General features: G+C 39.1%; 1 protein-coding gene across 1 annotated transcript in view; it reads left to right on the forward strand.

Annotated features, from left to right (window-relative positions):
• prox1a (prospero homeobox 1a) overlaps window positions 1-15199 on the forward strand; it is a 46430-nt gene extending 31231 nt beyond the window's left edge. The window contains exon 7 of the mRNA XM_038280916.1: window positions 14091-15199. Coding sequence (XP_038136844.1) covers window positions 14091-14276 — 186 coding nt within the window. The 3' untranslated portion in view covers window positions 14277-15199. The remainder of the gene's footprint in view (window positions 1-14090) is intronic.
• The last annotated feature ends 6105 nt before the right edge of the window (window positions 15200-21304 follow it).

Genomic DNA, 21304 nt, shown 5'->3' on the forward strand with positions numbered 1-21304 from the left:
ACACACACACACATAAGCTTTCTCCTTTTGCCAAATTTAGCATCATCTAACTTCCACCTTGCTTTGTCCCTCATCATAACTCCCTCTGCCCCTTCTTTCCTGTCTTTTCCATCTTCCAACTGAATGTGCCCTTTAATAATAAGCCCAGTCCCATCCTTTCCTTCACTTTGGTATTTTTTTCCTCTCTCTTTATTTAAGCTGCTGGTTCCTCAACTATATAGCTTTTGAAATCATCTTCTTCTGTTTTAAAACCTTCTGGCCGTTTCTCAATTCACTAGAACGCGAGTACGGACTCGTGTTCTCACCATGTTCTTGAGAAGAACACAGGAAAGTCTGGACTTGGTGAGAATGGGAGCATGCAGCATAAATCTGGGTCAATTGGAACAGAAGCGTACTGGTGATGTCATCACACGCTCAGCTAATAGTTTCTAGATAATAAAAATAAATACTGACTTTTTTCATTTAGTGGGGGAATAATAATGAACACAGTCAGATAGAAACAAATCAAATGAACATTTTGCCAAAAAAAACAAAAAAAATCGCCATCAGAGCCAGCGAAACTTAACAACCAGCTAGGCTGAGAGAGGGCTGCGGTTAGCCCTGGCTGCCGTTAGCTTTGGAGCTTCAACTTCGGAAATCTTTTTTTCAGTTACGCATTAAATCAGTAAATGGACCATATAGTGACCCTTTAAAGTATAATATTCTCACCTCAAATTATCTTAAAACATACTTTTATTGAACGGCAGCAACCGAAAAGAGAACTTTTAATTTTCAATTGAGCGCTCCATTGAAAGTTTCTGCTGCCGCAGTGCATTCTGGGACAGCTGTCAATCTCAAGAACGGACCAGCCTGCTCTGATGCATACTCGATAAAGAGGGCGGGGCGAGAACAACATCCGGGGATTTGGTGCGTTCTAGGTCTGGCGTTCTGGGCGTTCTGGTGTTCTCTCAAGAATGCATATTGAGAAACGGCCTCTGTTTTAAAAAAGTCTTCTTCTTCTGTTTTAAGTCCATCTTCTTCTGTTTTAAAATAGTCTTCGACTTATTCTACTGTTTTTAAAACCATATTCTTCTTCTGTTGCTTTAAAACCATCTTCTCCTAAAATAAAACAACACCCCCTAAAAAAACTGATGTTTTACCTACAATGTGGAGGAAGTATTTAATAAAATATCCTATATGTAGGAACCTTCAGGTACATATGGGGACATTCAACTGGTCCCCATATGGTAAAGCTTTTTTCTTTGATTTGGGGGGTAGAGTTAGGTATATGTTAATAGTTAGGGTCCAGGTTAGGCCATATAAAATGGATCTAAGTCAATTTCATGTCCCCATATGTCATAAAAACAAAGCTCTGTTTGTGGGGTGTGGGTGTGTGTATTTTCCAAAGTTGGCGTAAACATGCTTGAGTAATAATAGCAGCTTCATTAATTACCGCCTCTTCTTTCTACTCTTCTTTTTTGTTTACCCCTATCCTTCTTTGGTGCTCCTCATCTTAACAATTCTGTGCTAATTGCTGCTCTTCCCACTAACTAATGAGGAAAGTGGGAATAGTCTCATGTTGCCAGGACAATCAGGGAAAAGGTGTCAGCCGCTCGTTCTGCCAAAAGGTAGAAAAATGTTTCTCCTCCTGAAATTTTTGTTTGGTTTCAACTTCAAACAGATCGCCTAGCGTCAAACCTGCAACTCAGAGGGTTAGAAACGCCAAAGTGGTTAAATGCTGTTAATGTGGAGCGTAACAAACCCGCAGTTATATTCCGCTGTGTCGGCGGGGACAATGAGATATTTTTATGAAGCCTTCTAGAGGACGTTCTCATCTTTCCAGTTCAAGGATCCTCGTTGGCTCTGTCAGCACCAAATGACGGCACAGCTGTGCCTCACACACAGAGATGCCCGGTTGTGTTCATCTGAATGTGCAGATATCCTCTCCCTCGAATGGCGGGTGTGGTTGCAACCAAAATCTGCCCTTTGACTTTGAGCAACACACACACACAGACACACACACCTGGAGGCCATAGAGTGGTCACACACTCACATTTCAGAGCTATCTGCTTTCATAAGCTTCGCTCTTTATCAAAGGCTCAACTTTTCATGTCTGTGTCACCCCTTTGTCACCCCTTTTCATCAAGGTACTAATCTTTTTTTCAACTTCCTCTTTATGGAAGCATAAAAAAGCAGGTTAAACTAGCTCATTGAATTTACTAAGTTTTTTCTCTTTGGAAGTTTGTCCTTTTACCTCCTCTGCTTATCTTAGCCATAACCTACCCAGAAGGCACATTTGCACAAGTGTGTGCACGCTTAAGCCAATGGATCAGCCTCTTAAAAGAAGGTGGTTGAAGTCTACAAAGAGCTGTCCTGCTTTCCTTTGTCCGAAGTCTTTGTCTCCATCTCTGGTCCCTCACTACTTTTATTTACACTATTTAAAAAAAAAAAATCTTTTTATATCCCTTAATACAAATCCCTTTTAATAAAATAAAATAGATTTTTTTTCATTAAAATCTCTTTTAAAAGAATTCTTTTATTTTCATTATGTGACATATTTTTACGTACCTATGGGGTAATATTGTTCCTTTATTCTTGCAAGCAAGGAGCATGTTTTTAAAATAGAAATTTGAAAAAACAAACAAAAAAAAATGTATCTATAAATTAAACTTTGAAAAACTTCTTAATCACAAAATGTTTTGAGAACTGCTTTTTTCTTTAAAAAGTCCAATATATTTCATATATTTTTCCTATATTTTTTTAAATTTCCCTTTGTTCATATTGGCTTTTTTGAATTGCGCTCTGTTAAGTTGCACTTTAGGAATCATATTCTCTTCACTTCAGCCCTTTGGAGCCCAGAGCAAACACATTTTGGTCTACATGGACATTAGCAACAACAGGGCTAGTGTCTGTTCAAAGCCATGTGATCACTTGTTAGTCATTTTTTCAGGCTATATATGCTGTTAAAAGTTACTTTTGTAGAAAAAGTCTTATTGTACTTTTTTACTAGAGCTAGTTTTTTTTAAACAGCTTTATTTTTAGATCTGTAGTTAGTTCATTATTAGCTGTTTAGCTTGGTAAATATTTGTTACTTAATAGTTGTTAGGTATAAGTCGATTGGTTTGCAGTAATTGGTTGTCTGGTTTACTATTTTTCAGATTCAGGTTGCTGTCGGTTCTGAGTTGGTTCCTTAATTAAAATTTTCAGCTATTTATTAGTTGTTTTTAGTTGTACATTGTTGCCTCATAGTAGTTTTGTGGTTGTTGGATTTTTATTGAATCCCAAAAGGATTGGTTGTTTAATGGCTGTTTCTATTAATAAGTTATTTTTTTCTAATTTGGTAGTTGTTTGTTTTTTTGCAATTTTTGAGTTCTTAGTTGATCTAGTAGTATTTTGTGAGTTGTTTTGTTAGCAGTTACTTTGTTTTTAATTATTACATGTTAGCTGATTCATGGTTGTTACTTGTTTGTTGGTTGTCATTGACATAGTTGTGTAACTTATTGGTTAGAGCTTTTTGCTCTTTGTTAAGTATTTCTTGTTAGATTGTTGGTTGGTAGCTAGATGTCCTTAAAGTCAAACACTTTATGTGTGACTATATAAATAAAGTTTTTAATTATTTATTTCCTGCTTTGTTAAAAATTAAACATTTCAACTGCAAATCTGATGGCTATTTATCAATTTTTTATATATGTCATACACATATCTATTTTTATGTGCCAAAGTAGGTTATATTTTGGCATTCAATGTTCTCAGATACCCAGATGCCTACCTGGCTCTTAGAAAGTTAGAGAGGAGACGTTAAACTTTCTCTCAATAAAAACTTTAATTACTTAAGCCAAAAAAGTTCTGCCGTTTTTGTTTTTATTTGAAGACATCCCAGGTTTTTTTGAGTAAACACCAGCCTATAATTCACATTTACACCCTCTTGACTCTGCTGTCGGTCAATAAACATGAAGAAAGAACATTAAATGAGCAAGTCTCCTTCCAGTGTTTCCTCTCACAGAGCGGTATGCTGCAGACAATACCACCTGCCAGTTTCTGTCACTATAATTATAGCGATCCGCTCACAGTGTGCGCGTTGGTGTGAATACGTGTGTTAGTATTCCAGCTGAGAAGACGAAGGCATCATCTTTGTCACCGAGCCTGATTGGAGTCACGAGGGGGGGTGTATGAAGGCATGTGCTTGTGTTGTGCACGCAGTGATTCCCTTTTCTCTGCTCCAGCTGTCTCTTTAGCTTTAACAATAGGGCTGCTAACAAAGACACGGCCTTCAGCCCCCATCATGTGATAGTAGTGGTCTGCAGCCTCTCGGTCAGATGACCCGGGGCTATTGTCCTCTATGGGTGGCACACATAAACACACAGTGAAGGAAGCAAAGAGAGAAAGATCGAAGGAAACGCAGCACGTGTTTCAGCGGCGAGACACTGAGACGCACCAAGTTAAGAAGCCCTCGCTGATGAGATAGCGAGAACAGACAGAGACGCCATCTGAGGACGCAGACCCTTCCTTCAGTCACATGCAATCTGAACAAAGACACTTTGGTCCTGGTGACAGTGAGATCCGCGACTGACAACAGATCAGCTGAAAGGGGAAACATATGGCTCATGTCCCAAAGGAGCCTAGCCTTCTTCCTAGAGATACAAATGTTTTAAAAGTCTGCTTAAAGAGCTTTATACATTGTCCCGCTGTATCTTTGCAACCAATGCTGCTTGTTATGTTGGCATGTTTAATAAAGCAGGAAAACACAGGGACACAAAGGTTTTATGTTGAAGAAGGTGAGAATACATTGGGCTGATGAGAGAAACATCAGCAGCCGTCATATATTGCACAGGGATAAGACGGTTAAGATCCAGAGTGGACCATCTTTTTATATTTTACTTTGCAAAACATTATACAAACTGGAATCTGTTAGAGCTTTCTTGTTTTAAATATGGAATTTTCATGAAGAGAAATTAAGGAAGAAAGAAGGTGTAGAAAGAGGGAAAACAGGAAGTGGTTCAGTCAGATTGGCTAAAGGCTTTCCAATAAAACCAGCTGATTGAATCTAGTCATTGCCAGACTGTCTCCTCCTGGATGAGCTGGTAGAGACAGTTGATCAATATTGACTTTACAGCAAATCCTCACACTGGCCATGCATGTAGTGACCCTGGGAAGTAAAAACTCCCCTTTAACAGGAAGAAACCTCCAACAGAACCCGACTCAGTGTGAGCGGCGATCGGCTTAGGCGAACTGGGGTTCAAGGAGACAGAAGGAGATACACAATAGGAACACAGAAGTATGCATATATAAATACTTTCTATGATGAACAAAGGTAAACTGGCTCCACAGGGGTCTTTGTTTAGGAAAGAAACAGTAAATCAAATGAGCTCTAAGTCGATTTTCATGTCAAAAAGGATGAAAGAGAGCACAAACATTTAGCCACAGTAAAAAGCTGAATCCAGAATCCTGTCTAGGAGAAAAACAGGACCAAACACTAAATATATAGGTAGAGGATACAGCTTAGAAAACATTTGCTTTATTTTTTGTAAAGCAAATGCCATTTATTAAAATATTACGGTAATCTCTGGATTATTAGTGGAACCCCTCAAGCAAAAATTGGCTGAAAAGATAACATGATTGACATCCAAATGACATCTATATTTGGTTGGAGAGTAAAAGGGGAGTGCAAAAACTGGGTTTTCAATGTCTTTTATTGGACTAAAATGGGACAATATCAGACCAACCAAACCAAGATTAATTTCAACAAGTATTTCTGGACCGAATCCAGGCTTTGATGACCGACCAGATTTAGCCTGAAATCCAACAGCTAAATGACGTCTGGTGTTAGAGAGGAAATGTATTATTAGTATAGACATTGTCTTCATCTTATATGTTAGTGAAAGCAAATGCCAAAAAATTAAAAGCACTTAAATACTACATATTCCACCTAGGAGCAATGCTGTCTGGCTTCCTCTGGTTGTTTTTGTGTACTTTCCTGCCAGGTTGAGTGTGACTAAAGCCAGGTCTGATAGCAGTGAAAGCAGGATAGAGATAGAGAGAGGAAAAAGGAAACAGATGCTTGTGTGTTGGCGCAGAAGTGACATGCTCACTTAGTCCCAAACAGTCAACACACACACACACCCCTACTCGTAATGCCATCGTAGTGAGGACCATGTGTTGACTCCCATTGATTTTCAGTCATTTTCAACCCTTTCTATGCCCTAACCTAAAACTAGCCCTAAATCTAACCATTATCAATGCATACCTCACCCTAACCCTAACCATTAGCAAAATAGCATTTGAAGACCAGCAAAATGTCCTCACTTTGCAACAGCTGGTCCTCAATTTGATGGTGAAATTGGAAACATGGTGCTCACTCTGAGGGCAAGACAGGTACACACACACTCATCCATACACATGCACTCACAGATCCAACATTTGACAGTCCATGAAGAAGCGGCACATGAAATAGTTCCAGTATTGTCTTCATGATGGAGAAACACTCAGCAGACCAACGGCGGAGCAGAGCTCAAGGCCACAGAGCCAATGAATGGGTGTGTGTTAAGAAAAATTTAAAAAGAGCAGTAAATTAAAGAAAAGATCTTAGAAATGGACAAGCAAAGTGAAACAGACTGCTGTTGATTCAAGCGTAGAACATTGCAGGGAGAAATCATGTTTGTCTCCTTTTTTTAGCCAATGAAGAAGTGGAAAAATATCAGATCAGAAACAAAAAGAATACAAGAGGAGGGATTTAAGTTAGAAAAGAAGGAATTAATGAAGATTAAGATACTGTGCAACAAGCTTTATTTTAATAAACACATATCAACACACTATGATGGAGGTTTCATAATGGAAAGTGCCAGCCATTGGCTACATTTGTGTAAAAAACAATTTGTAGTTTTTTTCCCTCAATGATTGTAGTCCTAAATTAAACAGCATCATTTTATGTGTGTGTTTCTTGCACAATGACATTCCTAAGGCTAAAAGCTGTCTAGATTCATTACAGCACTCCAGAGCTCTTTTCCTTCCCTGGATAACGTTCCAACTGTTGACCCTGCTAAACGTGCAGGGATCCTAGCACCTTTACAAGCTACAATTTCAAGGTATTAGCATCAAATCTGTTTTCTGTTAAAGGTTTTTGGTAAATTCTGTGTTACAGCGCAAACAAACGGACACGGTTGTACTACAACTTCGTCTTTGGTACTGGAGGTATTTGTAAGGACGTCTTATTAAAAAACGTGATTATCTTCATGTGATCTGCGTCTATCTTTGAATCAGCTGCTAAGTTTGTTAAGTTGTTATCAGATAAGGCAAATCCTGTTAAAAGGAATTTTTTTTTGACCAGATTGATCTTGGATGAGATTATTAAATGTGGATAAAAGAGGCACAAACTGTGTTCCACGTTAGTAAGAACTGCAGAGAATATACTCCTCATAGTATTTTTCTTATCTCTATTTTTATGTGATACAGTTCAAGAGGTATACGGAATGATCTGAATTAAAAAGACGTCTCTAAAATTTTGTTGGGCTTCTATTTTCCCTTAAAAAGACTCATAGCCTTTGCTTAACAGTTTTTTTTTTTTTTTTTTTTACCATACTACATACAACAAAGCAATGTAGATCTTAGAGGAAATACTTTTTCTCAAGCTAACAGCAAACACTTAGTAGTTTTGCCATATTAAGGTTGGATTCACTTTTAAAGCATAAATTATATCAACAAAAACTCATCCATTTTGTCTTGGCACTGGTCCGTACCAAAGTGCCATTGATTTGGTTTTATTTAGACAAACACACCAGAGTTATTTGAATATATAAACCCCTTTTTAAAGTCACATTTCAGTGGTGCCTGTCTTACTCTAATAATTAAGTATCCTACTTCTAAAGGACTTTTCTTTGTCCTAAAATATTTTAAGTCCAAGCCTGATTTTCTTGTACGTATGACCTGCTTTGTCAAATAAAAATATATAGACGAAAAAAGTTAGGAAGACTTTGCTGCTGCAAAGAGCAGTATCTTTTTATTGCTTTGCATCTCTTCATGTGGAGCTTTTTCCCCCAAGTGCCATTGTTACCGTTCAGGTGTACAGAAGTTTTTATATAAATACTCTTCATAAAAAAAAAAAAATGAATAAAATAGAAAAAATGGATGACTATATTTCTAACATAATGGAAAACAAGCGGAACAAAATAAGCGTCCTCCCTGTAAGCTCCTTTGATGGGTAGAGATTTAAAGATTTACAGGCTCTTGTCCTCCTTGTGTGTGCGTGTGTTAGTGTGTGCTTGTGTGAAGACAGAGTAATTGAGCCTCCCCTCATCCAATATTTACCCAGCAAACCGGAGCAATCATGCGAATTATGTTTACTGGAAACAAAGTGTCTTTCTTCCTCTTTATCTTCCCTTTTCTTCCTCGCTTTCCCAATTGCTCCATCCTTCTCTCTCTCTCCTGGCAACTAGACATAATATCAAGATCCTGGCCAGGAGACACACACACACACACACTAAGAGAAAACAGACCCATCTGTATTGATGATGGCCTAATTTAGATCTCTTCATTGGACTGATTTACAGCAGTTGGACAAATCTGGGCATCTGGAATCCCAGAGAGTGTCAATTGGAGTCATTGTGTGGCCGTCCGGTCGAGGCGACACCCAACCTGGACATTCAATATCCTGCTTGCTTAATCTCCTTCTTCCAGCTTGTGTTTCCTTACATCTCCGTGCAAGTCAGCGTTGTCCTTTAGGTCTTTTCGCTTCAGCAGTTTAAAACCGTTTCACCCGTGAAAGATTTGGAAAACATCCGCGGACTGATGATGAGGCTGATCATCCTTTAAAATGACTGCGAAGGGAATTGACGATTAGTCTTGTTTTAAGATGGGAAGAGCTGTGGGATGAAGCGGGTGCGTGCCAGAAGGGAAAGGTTGCCTCAAAGGCACATCCATCTTCAAGATCAAGCTCAGGTTTCAACTTTTATTTGTCCCAGTGGGCAGTTTCATGTACGCCATTAAATAGCATCTCGACTTTGGGGCTTTCTCAGCGTTCTGCTGCTTTTTTTTACAGATTGCAGGAATATATCTGAGGCAATGACAGCAGCTTAGTGGTTTAAACTGGTTTTCACTTCTAAAAATTTTAGTCAGGAGAGGAATTTGTACTCTGAATGTGAGGCCATTTCCTCTGCATTCAATAGGAATACAATTAGAACTGATTTATTCATTAAATGTTTTAGGTTAGAAATATGGGTGTTTTCTGCTTTCTGTTTGAAAACAGTTGAAACATTTAAATGCATCAAATTTTTGATTCTTTAGCTACTTTTGTTGTATAAAGCAATTGTAGTATTCTATCTGATTCTGACTGCGGTGCGGTTCTAGGCTTATATCCTCTGTGTTGTTTCCTAAATTTCAATTTCACTTAACTAGATGTGAAAGTAGAGATGTTTTACTTTTGTAGGACCAATCAGATTTCGCACTCCATCATTCAGTTACCGAATTTTACAGATTTAAAATGAACTAAAATAAGCAATTCATGAAGTTGCGCTTCAAATCATAAGTTCAGCCTCTTTATGCTTTCCATTCTATCAAGAAGGTAAAGGAAGTAAAAGGAAGAAAGCATAAAAAGGCTCTTCCAGTAAAAGGGGTGCTATGTTAGAGGAGGAATATATTCCTTTAGAGAACCTACCTTAAACAGCAGTACCAGAGTCTGAAAGGCTCTCATCTGGACTCTTGCAGCAGAGTTCAATCACGTCTGTCATATAAACTCGCCAGTGTCACAGGTGACCTACTTGCAATTTCTGTATTTTACTTCAAGCCACAAAACGGTTGTTTTGCACAAGCTATTCTGGAGTCTATTTCTCCTCGGTAAACAGGGCATCAAAACCAGGAATCAAAAATAAAAGAAAGGTGAATGATAACAGTTGAAGGGCTGCTCAGTGGCGCAAGAAGGTTCTGGGTTCAATTCCCGGATCAGGGTCTTTCTGCATGTAGTTTGCATGTTCTCCCTCACTATACGTGGGTACTCCAGCTTCCTCCCACGATCCAAAAACGTGACTGTTAGGTTAATTGGCTTCTCTAAATTCTTCTTAGGCATGAGTGTGTGTGAATGGTTGTTTGTCCTGTTTGTCTCTGTGCTGCCCTGCGATGGACTGGTGACCTGTCCAGGGTGTACCCCGCCTCTCGCCCATTGTAAGCTGGAGATAGACAACAGCACCCCTCACTTGGGATTAAGTGTTAAAAAAAATATGGATGGGTACCAGTTGAATTGAGAGGTCAGAACTGGTTGCGATTGATTCTTGGTGCCCAACTCTATTTATTAATTAGCCTTGGCATTTGGCATTGTGTGTATTGCAAGAATTATGCGAAACGATGTATGTAACAAAAAATATTGCCACACAATTTATGCAATATTTACGTCCAGAAAATTATTATATATAATAAGATTGATATAGCTCTGGAAAATAGCTTGTTGCTTTGCTGTGACTGGTGACGAGCAGCTGAATTATATGCTCTCAGTCGAAGTACTGTATACAAGAGATCGATTCTAGGGTTTTATATAATAGTTTTATATAAAAGTTAGCCAAAAAACAGAAATTGGCCCATTGATATTTTTTCAATGGATCATATTTTCAGTCAATTGCAATATCTTCTAATTAAAGGTCACCATTTTTAACAGGACGAAATTTTTCTCACAGCCCTATTGGATAATGTTGAAATGTACAAATAAAAGTAGTAGAAAGTGAGGAGCTTCCACTGTTTTAATATATGTACTTCTATTAGCACAATCAATGAGCATTTATATGGAAGCTACTGGGGTTAGCTACATACGACTTTGACAAGACCAATCGTTAAAACTACAGTTTTTAGTTGTAGTTAGCATTATGGCATTTTTTAACCCATCTTCTAGGGGGGGGCAGATTTTCAGCTAATTTCTTGCTAACATGAAGGCCCTGTATGCAAATTCTGGCTGGACATTTGTGGTAGCTCAAGTATAGAACAACAAATTAGATACCTAGCACAAGAAGCAATGATTTTTATTTTCTGTTACATTTTTTGTCATGTGATACCCTGTTGTCTGTTGTAATTAGAGTGTACAACTACAGCTATTGGTAAAGATGTGATAATAATTAGTTTGTCAACGCCCTTCAAAGCACAAGCAGTCGGTTTCACACATTAGATTTTTGACAAATATACATTTCCAATGCACTGGAAAATAACTGGAATTTACTGGAATGGAGGATTAAAGTTTCCAGTTTGAATTCACCCATTCCACCACCTTCAACTAAATTGAGTTTAATTTTAGCATGTAGGATCTAGCCCAAAAGAGAAAAGAAACACTGTCACATCTTATCTCTTAATCCACAAATTTGTTTTTCTTGGGGCACAACTTTTAGGGGAAGTAAAAAGACTATCCATTTATATATGATTAACTGCTAAGAGGCATTTTTAAAACAAAGAAAAGCTCCATATATATTTCTAATTATACTCTTTCGTGAACATGACCTATAGACACTCAAACCAACTGAGAAAGCCAAACATTTCGGGTCTAAAACCATGGACTTGGAGGAGCTGATATGCATCCTGGCTGCTTCACACTTGGTTGAAGACTGGTCTAGCATACTGTATATTATAGGTCTTGAAATGAGTCAGGGAAGCCATCTGCAAAAAGTATGGATAAATTCCCCAAACAAGACCCTCTAGCCTTTCTCTGCACCTACAAATCCTGACCGTTATGGTTCTAAAAACGAGTCAACGTGCAATGGGGATTTGACTTCTTTTGACTTTTTACAGAGACTGGACTACCTTAGTAAAGTTACCCAGACCCCACACATGTAGCATTCCCTACAGGGCACAACAATGGTTACGGTCGAATGTCTTCTGCAGGTCAACAAAGCATATGAGGACCAAATGGGTGAACTTTCATAAACCCTTAAGCACCATACAGAGGGTGTAGAGATGGTCTCGTGTTCCATGTCCCACATATCAAATTTGAAGGAATCAATGTAAATCACACTATCATCAGCAAAAGGATGAATATGGGTGATTGTCTTTATTACACCATCCTTTGCACACAACATCAGAAATGATTGTTTGCTTCACTTCAGGATATAATTCTGATTTAACCCAAAATCAAACAGTGCTTTCACTAAGCAAAGGAAGTGATAGTAGTGATAACCTCATTAAGATATCAGGTCATCACTGCAAACATCCACAGAGTTCTCAAATATTACGAAATAATGGCTTAAAAACTGGAATGGGAAACTGGTTGCAAACTTTAAGCCCAATAGTAGAAATTACCTGAAAGTTGCATCTATATCGTTTGTACAGGACCGTCTGCTGTAAGACAATGACAGAGAGCCTCATTGAAATAACAGTGGTCTCGGGAGGGGGGATCAGCTAAAAAGAGAGGAAGGGTAGGTTGGGGTAGAGGGAGTATATGAGAGTCCAGGGAATCATTTAACCGGTGTGTGCGTGCACGTGGAGTGATTCATCCGTTCTGGTGGCGGCTAACCTTGGCACGTCCTGCCACGCGTGACGGGGTTATACTCCACTGTCCTCTACATGTGTGTGTATGAGATTTTCAGGGTGTATAGGTCATTGCATTTAGTCTGGAAGAGTCAGCTGTGTGTGCATGCAAAAAAAAAAAAGTTCAAAACAAGAAAAAAAAGATACAAAGGAAACCATGGTCTGGTTGTTTTGTGCTTTTGGATGATCTTCCCCCTGGGAGAGGTGTGTGTGGTGGTGTGTGTGGTGGTGTGTGTGTGTGGGGGGGGGGGGGGATGGGTGTGTACTATTGTTCTCCTTTCAAACAAGGTGTTAATTCATACAAGCAGTATCGCTGACAGATCCCAGACAGATGTTCATCTGCCTTGGTCAATAACCATGCGGTTCATCTGCTGTCTGTCGTCATTGTGACTTTGCGTGCATCAGGAACTCTGACAGCACCCACAAAAACAGGCTTTACAGAAAGAAGAAGTGTTTTTAAGGGAAGTTCTGAAGGAGAACTTGGTTACAGGAATAGTAATTTAAAGACACCTGAAACAAACAGACTTTTCTTATCCTGGACTGTTTTCAGTTACACAGTTCGCTAAGATCGCCATTTTATTTTTTTTCCTTTTTTGGTAATAATTTTCCAAGGGTTTTTCAAGTGTTTTTTGTACAGTTATTTTTAATATCATCTCATCATTAATCTTACAAAATGTGTTTGTTTTTTTTTATTTGCCAACAGACCTACCATGCATTAAAGACAATTATTCTTTTAAGGGGTTCTAATTTAACCTGTATTTGTAAAATTCCACAAAATGAAAAATAATTTTTTTACTAGAAAGCTTTCCTTCATGCTTTAATAATTTGCACTAAAGCAGATATCTACTTTGGCTGCTTACAGTTTATTCCATTGAATCTGGTTATACCCCCACCCTGGTCCAAAGTCAGTAAAGAAACAGCTTTCCTTTTCTGTTTTTGTAATCTACCAACTTTCTGTTACACTCGGGACATCAGTGCAACAGAAATCAGGAAAGTAAACAATGGAGAGCAACATGGAAGGAAGACAGCTCTATGGTATTATGTAAATTAGCGGGTCGACCCGCATCTGGTGTTGCCTCTGCATGCCATTCAGAGCTGAGGCGATTTTTAACATGGGTTGCTTAACGAGTCGTTTTGGGTAGACACGGGTCAGTGAGCTGATGCCACTGCTGCGAAGGGCTGATTATTCCCAGGTTTAAATGAGTTTTTCGGCCAGTGGGGAAGAGGTATAAGATTTTTTAAGTAGGCACATCAAATGTATACAGCTCTTGTATTTGAGGATCACACAAATTCATCTTGAATTCATCACAGCTTTAAATGCAAACAATGGTTGTAGCTTAAATGAAAATGGGATGACAATTATTACATACAATCTATGGGTGTTATCTTAAGATTTAAACCACAAGAGGTTCCAGTCAAGTTAAGGGTGTACAAACATCTGTAGATGTTGTATTTTTTATACTAATTCTAACACTGGAAGCAAGTTTTGGATATTGTTGGTTTTGATGCTGCGTCGTCTGAATATGACCCCCAATTAGACTAAGAACTTTGTCATATAAAATAATCAGGCTTCATATATAAAGTAGTTATGAGTTCTCGGCTTACCTGTCAAAATTCTTTGGCAGGTTCCAGATCGATTTCTTGAAGTGGCCCAGGTGACGCTTCGTGAGTTCTTCAACGCTATAGTGGCTGGAAAGGATGCAGATCCATCATGGAAGAAGGCCATTTACAAAGTAATCTGCAAACTGGACAGCGACGTTCCTGAGGTCTTCAAATCTCCCAACTGTCTCCAAGAACTCCTTCATGACTGACTAGGATACTCAAGGAAAACAGGCAAGAGGAACGAACCACCAAGGACTGTCAGAAGACCGTAAAACACAATCCTCCTTAGAGATCTTGGTAGTTGTCCTGCTCAGAGGATGTTTTAGCAGGCCTTCTTTTAAAGAGAACACTGCCCTTAATAAGATTTTATAAGAAAAGTTACTCCTCCTGAATAACAGAATAAAAAGGGCTCATCTCAGTTTTAGATATTTATGTCTGGACTTTTAAAAATTAAAAGCAAAAACATGAGCCACTGATCCTCCTTGCACTTATAAAAAAAAAAAAAAAAGGTTTTGTCCATTTTGTTCTTTCTCGTCATCCTTCTCAAGGAAATAAAAAATATGAAAAGGATGCTGGACATGAATTGAACTTCTAACAGGGATGATAATATATACAAAATCTTGTTATTGTGGATGTTTTTAACTTACATGGACATTTTTGAAGGAAAAAAAATGTGACGTTTCTGTATTTGCTCCTCCTTTGCTCCTTTGTACAAGTCCCCGTTCTTTTCTCCAATGAACCCTCAAACATGCACACACATAGACAAAGCACAGTAGCATCCATCCTCCTCACTTGAACAAGCAGAAAAACAGTTTAACCCCCCATTTTCCCATCATTTTTATCTTTTCACTTCAGCCTTTCTTTTTATTGAACTGAAAGATAGACTTCAGTGCATTGCTTGAAAACACAGAATAATATCCAGCGCCTTGAAAAAGCATTCCTACCCAAAGTTGTTGCATTAAGTTTTATTTGAGGGTTTCAAAGTAAAAGGGGGGTAAATATAAACCCATGCTACCCTTTATTAAAATTGTTTATTGATATCACTTTCCTCCTAAGATTTATGTGCCACTTTGTGTTGGTCTATTAAGTGAAATCTCAATAAATTTCTTTTCTTGGTTGAACTGTGATAAAATGTGGATTTTAAGGCGTATAGATTCTCTGTTGAGGCACTTTACCCATATCAGCTTTCTCTCTCAAAGAAATTAGTAAAATAATTTATTTCATGAACTTCAGTTGTGGGTTTGATTGCTTAATCAGTTTCAAAATGGGGGACGCTGTATTGGTCACAACATAAAAGAGACATGAAAAAAAACTGCTTGGTTCTTATTTCTGACTAATCCTGAGTGTTATCAAAAGATTCCTACAGATAAAACATGAATAAAAAAAAACGTACATTTAAAACAAAATGCAATCAGAAATAAGGCTATGAAAAATGTTTAATCAAAAAAGGTTTTGCTGTTGTCTTAGATTTTAGTTTTTCAATTTTTTTCTTTTTTGTTTACAGATTCTTTATTTTAAAAATATATCTGTAGAAGTCCTCTCTTTCCAGTTGAGTTTAAAGAATGTTATTCTTCTTAAATTGTGTTTTACAGGTCAGCTCTTCTCTTCCGGGGCGGGCTTTCCTCTATCCTCTGTCGTTGGAAGAATTAGCTTTTCTTTTGGTTTGCTGGACTTTAGCAAAACCTTTTTTATTTGTCAGAAATGAACGTTTGTTTTGGGCTTGAAGTTTAGGGTATTGAATTTATTAGTTTTTATTAGTTTATCATATTTATAGTTTATAGGCATTTATAGTTTATTATTAGTTTATCATAAAGGAAAAGGCTTGATCAAGAAATATTTAAACAGAGAATCCTATTCACTATAATATTTGGATGTGCATATATTTGGAACGATATCGGATCGGGATACTTCTCGTATTTTTACATCAACAGGTACATTTAATCAGTTATCATATTTTATTGTATGCAGTTATTTATTTTTTTTATTCATAATAAAGTTACACATTAGCATCAGGTTTTACCAGATAAGTGATATTAAGGATTTCTGGCGCCTTTTTTGCACTTAAAAGCAAGCAAGATTCCTGTTGTAAATAGAACACAGAATCTCTTGGAGTTGCAAGTGAAAACTGTGAAAGGGTATTCATTTTAATGTGATTAAATGATATCAACATTTAATTTGTGTGGCTAGAAACCACAATGCCAAAAAATCTCAAATATGTCACACCGAGCATAGAAGGTAGAGTAACTTGAAAAAATGGTGTTGGAATATATAGATGCAAATCCTTTTAAATAAGAGGCAATAAATAAAGAAAACTTTGGATTAACTAAAACCTTCAGTACCTCCAAAGTTTTTATCTTTTTGTTCTCTTTTTTGTTTTTGCTGTAATTTTCAATGAATTCTTAAAAAGATGTTATTCACTTAACCTAGGTTAATGAAGGAGTTTTCAAACACATAGAGAATCCTGTCCTCACTGCTGAAAGTAACCTAAGAAAATATATACCAATTTATAACAGATGTATCATCTATATAAACATCAAACTTATCAGTGTATTCTCATTATCAGTTCGTATGAAATCATACGAAAAGTGATGCACAGTATTTTCGTAGAAAAACGTCAAAAACCCATGAAATACTGTGCATCACTTTTCGTACGATTTCATACGAACTGATAATGAGAATATGTTGAACTTATGGATAACATGTGCCTTTTTTTCATCAAAATAGTCATAATATTTGGGGTCAAATGTAGTTATCCTTTTAACCTCTGTGTCCGTTTACAACGGACAAAGAGGTTTTAAGAAAACTAAAGGGGGAGAGAGCGAGAGAGACAGGATAGAGTTAATGAAAAGAGAGAAAATAAAACAAAACAGCAAAAATAGACACAGAAGATATACACTAACTACTAGAAGTCTGCTTCCTGACCTGTATGAGATGAGAGGAACAGAAAACAGAGAACATAACAGCAAAAAGCAGACAACATAAAACCGAAGTACACATCCAAAAATGAGCAGCGTGTATCCCTTAGATATTCATGTGTGTGGAAGGCAAAACGTAAGGTGATTACACATCATTATTCAGGGTGGTACATATCTGTAGCTGCAGCTTAGCATTAAGTATTAGTGTTTATAACACCTGGAACCCAACTCCCATAGTATGGATGTATGCATAGGCATCCTCGTGTATAAAGGATTTACAAAGCTGCTTCAGAAGGAAATTATGCCTAATAGCAGGTGTGAGCAGCCCCGGAGTCACCCTACAAGGCCTTGGACAGAAAAAGAGGTGATGCGAGCCCAAGATATTCAGAGATACTCTGGATCACTGGGATACAAGGAGGGCAGACATAGGGTTGGCCAAACCCATCAGAGAAGAATGTCAGATGAGGTTACCCGCACCCAGACCCCTGATGCGCCAAACCGCACAGGGGCCCGACCTGTGTTGTGGTCCCATGGGTCTGCGGCAGCGAGCCCATGGGCTATGCCGGCGGCTGGTCCCGACCAAGGTGGAAACCGATGAGAGCCCTGAGGTACGGGGGCACACTATATCCCCAAGTGGAGACCCCACAGGGCCAGGAGGCTCAAGCCCAGCAACAACCAGGAATGAGACAACGCCCTCTGACATACCCAACCCAACAAACACAAGCACCTGTCACTGGCAGGGACCAAAAGAAGAGGAAGGAAGCAGGCCCTGCTCATTCTTGGGGCTTAGAATGTTAAGTAGGTGGTGCGGGGGATGCATACACCCAACCTAACAAGTAGACAGCAACAGCATCACATTCAGCCAGTCACACAATACCACCATTAAACCCATATACACACATACAAGCACTCAACGGAGATGCACAGAGGGGCAGACACTAAACATATTCTTATACTCCTCATACATAAACTATTCTCTTAGGTCTGGGGGCCAATCCCCCTAGGGGGAACAGGCCCATAGGCCTAGGAGGAAATCCCCAGACCCAAGGCAGGCAAAAGAAGGAAACCCAAACCCAAAAGAAAAAACCCAAACCTGGTCACCCTATGATACTCACCATATATTGCAGATATGACTATATGTTTACTATGTCACAATATCTAAGAACCAGTTAACGTTTTTTCTCTAAAAATGTGTAACTCTACAGTATTAAAATACTCAAAGACTTCTTAAAAGGTGAGAATAAATAATGGCAGATTAAAATATGTTAATATCTCGATATCTTGATATACTCCTGTCATAAAATGAGGACAGATGGACCCAGTATTCAAGGAGAGACAGCCAGTAGGAAAGTTAAAAAAGTTTATTAAATAAAACAAACTAAAGCGGAGCTGTGGCTCGTGGACACTGCAGGCAAGGGGGGCGGGGCACCGCCCAATCTCAGACACTCTGTAGTGGGAGAAACACAGGTAAGTGACCACGATCATTTGACAGAAGATTATCTGAGTTGGTCACTTACCTGGTTTAACAGTCCAGACCAAGAATGTCCCCAAAGGCTGCAGTCCCAGAGGTCATGCTGGAAGCCGATCCTGGTCAGGGATCCAGAACAGATTCAATTCAATTCAGTTTATTTATATAGCGCCAAATTCACAACACATGTCATCTCAAGGCACTTTACAGTTCAACCAGATCATACAGTCAAATTGATACAAAGTTTTCTATCTAAGGAAAACCAGTTGATTGCATCGACTCATTGACTCAAATAAAGTACAATCCCTCACACTAAGCATGCTTGTAGCGACAGTGGAGAGGAAAAACTCCCTTTTAACAGGAAGAAACCTCCAGCAGAACCAGGCTCAGTGTGAGCGGCCATCTGTCGAGGCCGACTGGGGTTCAAGGAGACAGAAGCAGAGATACATAAAGCAGCTGTAAAAGGCGGCCCCGTCCAGGAAACACACAGCCAGGCAGACAAGCTCCAAGGCAGCTCCCATGCCAGAGGACGAAGAGAGCACATCCACTCAGTCACGGTCAGAGAAACAGGACCACACTGGAAAACAGGCCGATCTCCAACATCTATAAACAAGGGTGTTGATGGAAGCAGCACAGCTGATGTTTCTTTCCAGGATGACGTCACAGCCAAACAGGAACAGACGAGGCAAAGCTACTCTGAGGAAAAACAGAGAGAGCAGAAGGTTAGAGATTGAACTAACAGATTCTGCAGAATAGGAGAACAGAGAGAGAATGAAGCAGAATGATGAAATGGGGGAACAGAACAGGATCCAGACTTCCAGGCATACACAAGCTCCCAGGCGGGTTCAGAGTCTGACAGGGTCCAGAAGCATGACCAGGTGGTCACGCACAGGAGCAGACAGGATCAGGTGCAGACAGGCAGGCACAGTGGAAGAGGGTAGCCGAGACAGGACGTAGAACCAGAAGTTGAAGCAGGACTTTAAACTGGTCTCCTCTCTGGAGCCAGGCTTACTGGATAAAAACTGAACCTCACCGCATATTGAGCCAAAAACCCAGAGGACTCCGCGGGGGAGGAACAGTGGACGATCAGGAGACGAGACAAACACAAAAACCCTCTTTCACTGGCTGCCAGGATCCAGGATATGAACCATGAACTAAAAACTGAACAGACAGACTGACAGAAAGACAAGAAATGATCTGGCCATGAATGCTCAGGCTGAACTGAATTTAAACCAGAGGAAACAGGTAAGGGGAATAAATTGTATTTAAAGCAGGGAGGGAAAACGGCAGGTGAGAGGAATTACTAATTACTGTAGGGAGGAGCAAACAGGCCAGATCATGACAATTCCTCATCCTCCTGTGCTGATTGGGTGGGAGGGCGGCTGATCTAAGTAATTTGTGACCATTTCATAGATTTTATTTGCGAGAAAAAAAAAGTTGAAAAAAGTCTAAATTTCTAAGTTACATAGCTGCGCAAATATTTTGAATTTATAACAAATGATCATATCTCCTAATGTTCATTGTTTCTCCATCACACTGCAACATGAGATAAATTGTTCTTTAAAAGGGCAACCAAAAAAAAAAAAAAAAAATCAACCCAAATTATTTATTTTTTTTAGTGTAAGGGGGTTGACTGTTAGAAAGCATGTACCTGCGCACATAGACTCCTCACCATTGACCCAAGCCGTATCCAGGCAACGCGATGGCCACTTTCACTCCATCAGTGCCCTCTCTCTTTCTGGATTCTGCACAGGGACATGTGATCCCCTGTTGTTGCTGATGAATTGAAAAGAAGAGCGCTGTGCGATTATTGTCAGCACAAAAGCCTCAAAAGCTGCTGACGCCTAGATTAGGCAGAACAAAGACAAAGGTACAGGCTCACACTCGGACACACAAAATAAGTCCTGGCTGCCCTCACTACCATAACCTCTTGCTTCTCTTTACACTGTAAGTCTCTCTTGCTCCTCCGTGTCCCTCTTCAGGGCTGAATACTTCCTGTTCTTCTTTCTGACAAACCTAACAAAAAAAGCAGGGAATTATAATGTAGAGCTATACAAAGAGATTTTGAAATCTGATAAAGTGATCAGAGGAAAGCAAGATAAAGTTGTAAACTTAAAGAAAAAACAATTTACTAAAAGACTATAACCTTAAATTGTGCAGTTTTAATCAGTTTGCTCTGATACAATGAATTACACAATTTAAAAGCACGCAATTTAGCAGCATCTAGTGGTAGAGCTGTAAAATACAATTAATCCATTATTTCATGAGAAGTTTTCACCTTTCAAAATCAGTATTTAAAGTTCAAGGTCCTTCGGGCCCATTTTAAAAGTATAAATAGCATATTTCAATCAGCTGGAAAATGGATGGATGGATGGATGGATGGATGGATGGATGGATGGATGGATGGATGGATGGATGGATGGATGGATGGATGGATGGATGGATGGATGGATGGATGGATGGAGGGACGGACGGACGGACGGACATATGGATGGGCAAATGTTTGAAGGATGGATGGATGGCTGGATGGATGGATGGATGGATGGATGGATGGATGGATGGATGGATGGGCAAATGTTTTGATGGATGGATGGATGGATGGATGGATGGATGGATGGATGGATGGATGGACATATGGATGGGCAAATGTTTTGATGGATGGATGGATGGATGGATGGAGGGACGGACGGACGGACATATGGATGGGCAAATGTTTTGATGGATGGATGGATGGATGGATGGATGGATGGATGGATGGATGGATGGAGGGACGGACGGACGGACGGACATATGGATGGGCAAATGTTTTGAAGGATGGATGGATGGCTGGATGGATGGATGGATGGATGGATGG

Source organism: Cyprinodon tularosa, unplaced genomic scaffold, assembly GCF_016077235.1.
Source record: "Cyprinodon tularosa strain WSP-4 unplaced genomic scaffold, ASM1607723v1 ctg166, whole genome shotgun sequence".
Lineage (NCBI taxonomy): Eukaryota > Metazoa > Chordata > Actinopteri > Cyprinodontiformes > Cyprinodontidae > Cyprinodon > Cyprinodon tularosa.